We start from the raw sequence: 10,337 nt of genomic DNA, 5'->3' as shown, positions 1-10,337 counted from the left end.
GCTCTGTCAGGGGTCTGCAATAAAGGAGGTGCCACAGGCCTGGGCTCCGGCATCAACTTTTGGGGGGCCCCTGCGATCCTTCCCCTCTCTGGGTGCCCCTGAGCCCCCTTGGGTGCCCCCAATGCTGTCCAAGGTGGACCTGGGCCCCCCATGTGCCTCATAAACCCCTGGGTTTTCCCAACCTCCTGGGTGTCCCATAGCCCCCCCAGGGTGCCTCTGACCTCTCCTGTGCCCCACAGACTCCCCCTTCCTGGGTGTTCCACAACTCCCCTGGGCGCCCCATAGCCCCCCCAGGGTCCCCTGATCCCCTGGAGGTGGACCCAACTCTCTCCCCCAGTATCCCGACCCTTTGGGTGTCACATTGCTTTCCCAGATGCCCCATAGCTCCCACAGGGTCTCCCAAACTCCCTCATAACCTGCCTCATAACCCCCGGTGTACCCCCAAATTCCCGCATGCCTGTCCCGTAAACCCTCATGTGCCCCACAGTCCCCTCTCCAACATACCTCTGACCCCATCTGGGGCTTCTCTGGGGCTGTGGCTGCTCTTGGGCCCCCTTGGCACCCCTGTGGAGCTGAGCACCAGCTGGGGCCACACGCAGCCCTGAACCATCACCCCATGCGCACATGCACCCAGAACACACACAAAACCACAACACATGCACGCATGCAAACACACAATGCACAAGCACATACACACACCGCAAACACTACATGCACACGCATACACAAATGAATCTTGGGTTTGGATGAGATTTCTTGCGTTTCACATTGCGTTCACCACCTCCTGTCCTGTCAGTGGGTGCCACTTAGAAGAGTGTAGCTCCCTTGTCTTCATTCCTCACCATCAGTACTTATGAATCCACTGATAAGCTCCCCCTGCCTGAGCCTTGTCTTCTCCAGGCTGAACAGTCCCAGCTCTGTCAGCCTTTCCTCTTACCAGTGTTGCTCCACTTCCTTCATCATCAGCAGCACTTTCTGGACTCTTTCCAGTGTGTTCATGTCTCTCTTGTACTGGGCAGTCCGTCACTGGATCCAGCACTCCCGGGTGCATCTCACTAGTGCTGAGCAGAGGAGCAGGATCACCTCCCTCGACCTGTTGGCAACACTATCTAATGCAGCCCAGCAGGCTGGTGGTCCTCTCTGCTCTGGTTCTGTTACCCTCAGGACTCTGATGGAAGTGCTGACATCCATGTGCTGTGTTCCTGCAAAAAGGCAGCCCGAAATGCATTCAGAAATTGTAGCTGAGGAGGAAAAGAAGCACACCAGGTGGTCTTCCTGATCCTTTTCCTTTGCTCCCTGCCCATGATGTCTCTTCCTCATGTGCCTTGAGTAACTCAGGTGCTCCTTTTCTGGAATTCAGCAGAAGGGGCCCTTCACAGACAGGTGTGCTCCAGCTCTCAGCCCTGCCCCAGTGTGGAGAGCTCTACTCCCTGTACACTGGAGAGGAATTGGGGTATTTCAAGGGCATTTGGGGCATTCCGGACCTGGCAACTTCTGGCAGATTCACTTCTCCACACTTCCCTCCTGGCCATGGGAGAAGCTGGGTAGGCTGAGCCTCTCAGGAGAGTGTCTCTGCAAGGACAAGGATTTGATCTCTGCTCTGTTTATTTCTACCTTGGTTCTTCAAGGCTTGGAGGAGGACTCCAGCCTCTCCACCTGTTCTCTGGCGGCTCAGATAATCCTGACGCTGAGAGAGAAAAATATCACTCACTATGAGCCTTGCACTATGGGCTCTGAAGAGCATGGGAGAGGTGGCACCCATCTTGGGGAGACAACTCTGAGCAGGAGTCCCAGAGCAGCAATGCCAGTTCTGGGATGCCCTGCATGCTGAGGCTATCTGAGTGTGCTTGAAAGTCTGGGACATTCCTGGCATCCCCCCTTTGCCTGCACGGCAGCTCCACTCCTCTGGTACATCCCGTCCCGTTATTGCGCTGTTGGTTCACCCCACTGCTGCGTTTTCCCCTAAGAAGCAACTCTGTTTTTTTCAGCATATGTTGGTGTCTGTTCTTTGTTAAGGCTAAGGGGGAAAAAAAACTCAGCAACAAAGGAATCGGGATCATCCTGAGGGTGTTAGGACATCCACTCTTTCTGGCAGCCATACCAGGCAGATCATACCAGGTAGTTTCTCTCTGAGGCAAAGAACCAGTTGATCTGCTGGCTTCGTAACAAGGATCAGAAAAGCTGTAGCTGCTCCTGCCATCTCCAAAAGGAGATGCCAGGACAAGAAATGGCTCTCTGCAGGGCTTGCGTGTCATGTGAAAGAGGATGAAAGGGGAACAACATGCAGCCCGAGGCCTTTTTTCCCCATCACTGGCTACTGTGCATGGTCCTTGGAGCTGCATACCTTTTGTCTCAGGAGCTCTGTGGTGAAGTTGAGGGGAAGCAGCACGGGGGATGGTCTCCAGTGATGTCAGTCCCTGTTCTAAATGTCCCAAAACCTTAGGAGATACAGGAGGATCTGTCTCCATCTGGCCTTGGTCTCAACACCGAAAGAGAGAAAGGAGTCCCTAACAGGATTCTGCCTTGAAAATAAATGAACTCTTTTGCCACTGCTGGCACAGGGCTGGCCCCTCACCTGCACTAAGTTCAGCTCATGTGGCCCTCCATGAGTAGGGTCACAGCCGCAATACGAGACTTCTGCACTATCCTTAAACTGCTGGGATGCAGCCCTTTATTCCTGGGGAGACAGAAGGGCCTTTGCCACAAGCGGCAGCGGGCCATTTACAGGCAGCAGTCAGAAAATCTGTAATGGCAACAAGTAGCAAAAAGCCAGCGTGGGACTGGTGCCTGAAAATAAGGGAAGGATTTTTGCATTTTTGTGTTTTAATAAACCATTGCATTTGTTTCTCAATTCCTTTCTCATTTAGGTACTTTCATGTCCTGCCTGTCACAGCCAAATGTAAAATCCCAAGGTTTGCGGTTGATTCTGCCTTGTAACACCACAGGGAGACAGAAACGATCACTTCTGTTTTGTGGATGGGAGTTAAGCAGCTTTCCTGAGGTCACAGTGAGAGACAAGAGCTCAGTCCAGAACTCCTGAACCCTATTTTAATGGCCTCCCTTCCTATTTATGTGCATTTTTCTAGACAAAAGACAAACAGTATCAATCTGGCTTTTTTTTCTTTAAAATAACTTTTTTTTTGCTTTCAATGTACATCTGTCACTTTGCAGCGTGCCCTGCAGTAGATCAGTATCGGCTGCATTACAACAGGAAACCAAAACTACTCCCAAAACAGCGCTATAGTCCACCAAGAAAGCAACTATACGTTTTCTGGATACTACCCCAAAGCTAGGCTGTGAGTCCTATCTGCTTGAATTTCATGCCCAGAACTTGCTCTGGCAGTGGTCAGCCTGCTCTTCTCACCTGCCCTGTTACCAAACAATTCATTCCTTAGCCGGGAGCTGTTGCTTGTTGTACGTGGAAACAAAGCAAATAACTCTCTCTCGCATGCTTCGCTACAACTCACCTGCTCGCTCTAGGATGACGCTTCCACCGTGCAGCATCTGAGGGTATAAAATGAGAGGCATGAGCAGGGTGTTCAATTTCCGATGCTACTGTGGAAATTCATTTCTACTTCTTGAAAAGCAATGGCATTTTTGCAGAACCATAGCAGGGAATTGCTTAAGCAGGGTCTGCAAAGGCCTTCAAAAATATTTACTCAGCAAAGTCAATACTGGGCTCCATGGATTTGGCAGAATGAGTCCTGTGAAACCAGGCTGTTGCTGCATGCCACGCATGCCAAAATTGACATGGAAAAAGCTTCTCTCCGGTGCTACCGCTTAGTCTTAAAATATACCCTGCACAAATAGAGCAAAATACAGCTAGTTTCTCTGCAGCATTTGCTCTAATACTTTTTTCCATGGAGTTTTGGTCCCCCACCTTCTTATAACCAAATAACCCATCCAGTCAATGTGGTAAGCTTTCCAACATCACGATAGCTTGAAAAGCTCAGTGAAGAGTAGAAGCGTTCATGAAAGTCAGACTTGATGTACTTTTAAAATCAAAATTTCTTTTTTAACAAGCACAGTTCTTTCTTTAACTTTAGGCACCATTTTTGCTCTTTTTATTGATCTGCCTCTCCAATATGTTATTTTTTTTCTTCCAGAAGGAAATGCTGGGGTATTCCTCTTTGTATTCACACTGTTCATAAGCCTAAAATAAAGCAGATATCAACTGAGTTTTTAAAAAAAAAATCCATGAGCTTTCCATTTTAATTTGTCTGTTTTTTCTTAGCTGTATCTCACAGAGAAGAGTCAAGTTCTGTGAACTGATTTTCTTGGGGTTTTTGTCTGTTTAGCATGAAATACTGCCAGTGGCATTGTGAAAGCAATAGCAATCGGCTTCATGATACACCCTCGAGATGACTCTTCAAATCACTTTTCAAGTCTGGCCCAAAAGAGGACCTTTTGCTTCCTCATATGGCACATTTTTGAATGAATGTGCAGTTTAAACAGTTTAACTGCAATGACTAATTTCTACTATCACAAGTATCTCTGTGAGTCCTTTTTTATTATTATTATTTCTTTACTTACTTGAAGAAAAATTGTTTGGAGAGAATAGAGTGTTTCCTTTATCTCTGGTAAATGAAGAGGCCCTGTAGTCTGAGTAGTGGGACTGATGGGCTCACCCTCCCTTGTCACTGAGAAGTGACAGAACCCATCCTCTCCTTCCTGTGACCAGGGGTTTAAATCCTGGGCTGTCCCCACCACTACCCTGTAATAAGTCAGCAGGGAAAAAGCCACAGCTTTCTGTGAAGGACTGAGCTGAGAGGCAGCGAAGAGGAAGGACCAAGCCTCTGGGAGTACCTGGGGATTTTGCTCTGGGTGCATGCCAGCATGGCACACGTGGCAGCTCAAAGATGCTCTTATCTCAGCAGCTTGCTCTTGCTGCCTCTGAAGTATGTGGTAATGGCCCAGGCGTCTGGCAGAGCAAATAACCAACCCCAGCTTTTTCCACCTACACACAAACCCTGGGACAGAGGTGCTTGAAGGAGTCAGCACTGACGAATGCAAAAAACATGCTCCTCTTCCTGCAGATACCTCTGTTTCCTTCACTCTGCTCTGTTTTTTTTGAGGTCCTGCCACATATAAAAAGGAGCCAGAGCAGCCCTTGGCTCAGTCCTTTCTCCAGGCATCAGACAGTTGAAGAAGAAAGGCGCTCGATGCGCTGGGCAGACCTGCTTCTCCTTCTCCCTGCAGCCCCATACCGACTGGCGGCTTTCCCCTTTGCTGCTCTCTTCCACCGTCTCTGTGCTTTGGGGCACCTCTCTCTGACTGCTCGGTACGTGGTCATTACTCCTGCCGCTGTGCTGAGGGCAAGTCATGCCTGCGGATGCTTTCTGGGGGCTCTCCTGGCCAGAGGTGCAGTGGGACCCATGGTAGTAAGTCCCTGATGACTTGGGTAGAGATGTTTGTATGGCTTGGATGTGAGCTGTCCCCAGTCACCCCTCTCTGCAGTGGAGCCAGATCAAGGTTGTTCAGGACAAAGCAGCCAGGCTGGACACTCTGGTGTTGTGAGCGATGGGTTTAGGGGTGTACCAGGCTGAGAACATGGGCAAGGGGAGCAGGGCAGGGTATGGGGATTATCTCTGGTGTGATAAGGATGGGGGCAAAGCAGAGCCAGCAATATCCGCCCCAGTCCACCCCCATTCCTGCTTGCAGTCACGATGATCCTGGTGTTCCCTCAGCCCCACGGGAGGCCAAGAAGCAGACTACAGGGGGCCTGTGGAGACTGCAGGACCCACACTGCAGTGACTCCACTGTCAACACTATGATGGGAGTTTTAAGCCACATTTTCCATAAAAGGCAGCCAAAGGGCATCTGTTCTCTTCTAGGTATGTATTCCTCCTCGCTGGAGGATGTCTCCTTGCTGGCACAGCCATGGGCAGCTACGTCGTGTTGCTCCTCATCCCTGCCGCTGGCTCCGTGCTCGTCCTCCTCTCCATCAGCCCAGCTCATGCCCACACCTGGGTCTTCGCCCTCCAGATGTCCTGGCAGACACTCTGCCACCTGAGTCTGAGCAGCCAGGAGCTGGACCCGCAGGATGCCAGGTAACCCCCTGGTTCTGCCTCCATCGCATTCCTCCCCTCAGTGGGCTGGGGGCCCTCCTAGTCATTTTGTGAAGTTGGTGGGCCCCCCCGGGCCGCACCAGCTCACTGTTCCACAGCTGTCAGTCTCCACTCTGGCTCTGGCCGCATCCCCTTGCATGGGTGATGCTGTGGGCATGGCAGCGCTTTGGGGACGTGGGACAGCACATCCCCAGCGTGTGGCCCTGTGCCCGTGCCTCTAACGCTCCCTTCAAGGGACTCTCAGCAGCTCTCCGGTGTCCTCTTCTTCCAGGCCAGCCATCACCCTCTCTGCCATCATGCTGCTCACCCAGAAGGCTACGTCTCTGGCCCTGGACATCCACGAAGGGGTTGTGCTGCTCCAGCTGGGTCAGGGGCCTTTGGAGCGTGCGCTGCCCCTCTGCAGCTACCTGCTCTTTTTCCCAGCCCTCCTCGGAGGTCCCCTGTGCTCCTTCAGCAGGTTTCGGGCCCAGGCCAAGTCCTTGGGGGCTCTCCCCCACCGCCAGCTGAGGGCCACCGGCCAGCGGTGCCTGTGTGCGCTGGCCCTGCAGGGGCTGCGGGCTGGGCTGGCGGGAGGGCTGGCCACCAGGCATGGCTGCCCCAGCCTGGACTGCCTGCCCTGCCTCTGGGCACGGGCTCTGCTCCTCAGGCTGGCCTACTATATGCACTGGGTGCTGGATGAGGCCCTCCTCGAGGTGGCGGGCTTTGGGCCGGAGGCAGGTGAGGGAGACCTTTCCCTCCATGACCTGTGGACGCTGGAGACCACTCACCGCCTGGCTGTCTTCACCCGAACCTGGAACAAGAGCACGTCCCGCTGGTTGAGGAGACTTGTCTTCCAGCGCTGCCCGGTCCAGCCGCTCCTAGCCACCTTTGCCTTCTCTGCCTGGTGGCATGGCCTCCGGCCCGGGCAGGTCTTTGGTTTCTTGTGGTGGGCTGTCATGGTGGAGGCCGACTACCGCATCCATCCCTTCCTCAGCGCCCGTGCCACCTCCAAAGTTGTGAAGCTCCTCTACCATGGCACAACCTGGGTCTTCACGCAGCTCATCGTTGCCTACATCCTGGTGGCTATGGAGACCGAGAGCTTCTCCACACTCTGCCTGCTCTGGGCTTCCTGCAACAGCATCCTTCCCCTCTCCTATGGCCTCATGCTGCTGCTGCTGCTGCTTGCTGAGAAGCTGAAGCAGAACTGAGCCTGTCCTGGGCTAGCTTGTGTGGCCAGTAGGGCATGTCCCTGCACACATGAGCACGCAGGGTGAGAAGTGCTATCGGCCAAGCAATCTCATAAAACAGCATCTCTGGAGAACCAGGTTGGCTTTTGCTCCTGAGATATCCCCCATCTTTGAGGGATGCTCTGAAGCAGGAAGGTGAAGTCACCAAATCTCTGGGCAAGAGGGCTTCTAGCAGCACTGCCTGCCCAATGTTTGTCTTGGGGCTTTGGGTCTCAGCTTCATTTCACGTGGGAAACACACAACCTCACCAAACTCATCTGTGCCACAACTGTGTCCAGCACCTGGGAGTCTGTTCTCCATGGTGATAGCAGGCACTGGCAGAGAGCTGCCTTGCCACCTTTCTTGTGTGCACCAACCACTGGGAGCCTGGGCACAGGGAAAGGGGCTAGCAGTCTGTCTGAGGGCAGCACAAGACAAGAAACACCCCTTTCCCCACCCAGCAGTACTACCAAGATTCACAGGTCTGCGGTGCTCCTCCAGCAGTTGCCCCTCAGCACTGTGCCTGTGGCTTGTAGACCCCAAACTGTGTTCCCAATTAGCCAACACCTGCAATACCTGTCCCTCACCAAGTGGGTGACATGCTTGACCTCCAGGGCACAGGCAGCTGTTTTCCCTGACACACAGTGAAGAGGGGGATGAACCATCCCCTCCACCATTCTTGCAAATGATCCTGAGCATGGGGGCAAGAACACCTACTAGGAAAAGGAGGGCTACTACCCATGGTATGCTGAGGACTGCATGGGCAAGGGGGAGTAAGCCAGCAAAGTCCTCAGGCTCTGCTGTGGCATCCAACCAAGGGTTAGGTGCTGCTTTCCCCACAAAGATACACAGCAGAAACCCTAATGCACTTCTCTGGTTCATGCATTGGTGTAGGACCCAAAAGCCTAGGACTGTTTAGGCTGGAGAAGGAGCATGAGCTACCACAGGGGAAGGTATCAGGACAGCACCGAGCTAAGAGTTTCTGTTTATATGAGACCAAGAAGCTACCCACCAAATCTCAAAATCATACAGCTGAAAATGCTACAAGACTATTGTTGGTCTCTTGTCTGCTGGGCATGCTGCTGTGGGATACCAGGACCAACACCAGAACCAGTCTCAAGGGCCCAAAGTCAAGGGAGAGCATTTTGATCAGGGTAGCATCCCATGCCATGCAAGCCCTGTGCCAATACCTGTACCAGTGTTTGTCACTAAATTGAAACTAAGCATGAAAAATGGAGCCAACCTTGTTTTATGTGGATTGATTGGATGTTTGGCTACTTCTTGAATCTCACTGAGTACCCAGTCCAAGCCTTGCAAGCCACTTGCCCCACATATAATGTCCCTGTTGCCAGCACAGCTTGGATCTGTCATGGCCAGGACCTGTCTCCTTTGGTGCTGTCCTGCAGCATTGCCTCCAAATTATTCCCTATATCCATGCTTAGAAACTGAGTCCAATCTCTGAAAAACATGCTGGGCTCCTTCAGGCAGGTTCTCCATCTCTTTCATCACCCTGCTGGCCCATGTGAGACCACATGCAGCAAGCCAGGGCCAGACTTTCCAGGGCAATGTGTCCAGGATGGTCCACAGGACAGTGGTTCCCAAGCCAGAAGGCTCCTGCCACCTATGTTGGAGGGAAGTGGACCCAAGAGTCAGACACAAGGAAGCCAGTGTATAAAACAAATTCCCGACGGCCGCAGTTGGAGCCATCCCACATTCTTTCAGCAGGCAGGGACGTGCATGGCCTCCTCCCTAAGGGGATCAGGGGAAATGCATTGCAAATGGGTGCCCAGCCAAGGAACCATCCCCTCCCATCAACAGCAACCATAGCCAAACAGATTAAAAAAAAAAAAAAAAAGAAAAGCCTGGAAAAGATTCACAGAAAGTGTATGAAGTGTCAAAAAATCTGGGGAATTAAAATTCCCCCAAGAATGCAGGCTGGATCTGGAGGTGAATCAAGGCTGGAGGAAAGTGCTCATTAATTTCCCCCTGTTTTGAGCTGGGAGGGCGGTAGCTCAGTTAGTGACATCCTGTGTCATCCAAGCTGACACTGGGCTCTCTCCACATGTCCCAAACTTACCTCTTCTCCAAGGACTGCAGAACTGGTGCCAGAAGCAGGGCAGCTCATTTCTGTCACGTGTTGGGGTGGAAGAGTAAAAGCGGCCCACAACCTTTTGGAAAATCCATTTTTCTGAGCAGCAGCACAGCCCCTCTACCAAGCTGAGTGGCTGCTATGTGTTTGGATGGAGAGAAAGAGCCTGGAGGGAGGCCAGGTCAGCTTGTCCCTCTTCCGTCGTGCTGCTCTGGCATCACATCTGTTGGAGGAGCATGTCCACAGTACACCCAGCCCTATGCATTTCTAATTCAAACACCAGCAGCAATAAGACCATCCCAGACCACAGGCAAGTGGCCCTGGCCTTTCACATGCCAGCTCATCTCTCAAATAAAGGATTAAATAAATGCTAGACACAAGGGACAGGTGAATTACCAGGTGAAGGGAGGGAGCTGGAGGGATGGGGAAAGCAAAGCAACCTGGCCCTGACTTCCCCCCCAAGGCCTTGGAGGTGAATTGGGGATTTTCCATTTCATTAACTTTACAAGGGGTAATTCCCGACATGCAGCATCATTCTCAAACAGACCCATCCTGGGCTCTCTCTCACCCTTCACAGTCAACAGCCTGTGTGGCTGCACCACTAGACAGGAAAGCCATGCTGCATTAGTATCTAACAAAGGTAACAGGCAGCTGATATTGAATTGCCCACAGGGGAGAATATAGCTGATACACAGAAACAAGCAGTAATTTTTGTTTTTAAAGTGAGAAGCAAAATGGATGCCAAAACCCACTCAAGACGTGAATTTGAAAGCCTCTCCTGGTTCTTCCTTGCAAAGGAGCAATATGTCAGTTGCTCTTGCTCCCCAGGAGAAGCAACCAACCATTCATCCCTGCCGCCCACTCTGGAGAGGGGTGGTGTTCCCAGGCAAAAGGCTCTGATGCTTTAGGGGGGATGGGGATCAAAGGACTGTCCCACAGGCACAGAAATCAACTCAAGTACATTGCGCATTGCGT

General features: G+C 52.1%; 1 protein-coding gene across 1 annotated transcript; it reads left to right on the top strand.

Moving 5' to 3' along the window:
• Positions 1–5,162: 5,162 nt before the first annotated feature.
• On the top strand, positions 5,163–7,255 carry MBOAT4 (membrane bound ghrelin O-acyltransferase MBOAT4; the record flags this gene model as incomplete). The annotated part of the gene is made up of 3 exons (XM_082483005.1): positions 5,163–5,281; positions 5,835–6,050; positions 6,340–7,255. The coding sequence occupies 3 exons, from the start codon at positions 5,163–5,165 to the stop codon at positions 7,253–7,255; spliced, it is 1,251 nt and encodes a 416-aa protein (XP_082339131.1).
• Positions 7,256–10,337: the final 3,082 nt, after the last annotated feature.

This window comes from Vanellus vanellus, assembly GCF_965231255.1.
Source record: "Vanellus vanellus genome assembly, chromosome: 4".
Taxonomy (NCBI): Eukaryota; Metazoa; Chordata; class Aves; order Charadriiformes; family Charadriidae; genus Vanellus; species Vanellus vanellus.
This window is presented reverse-complemented; position numbering and strand designations above follow the sequence as displayed.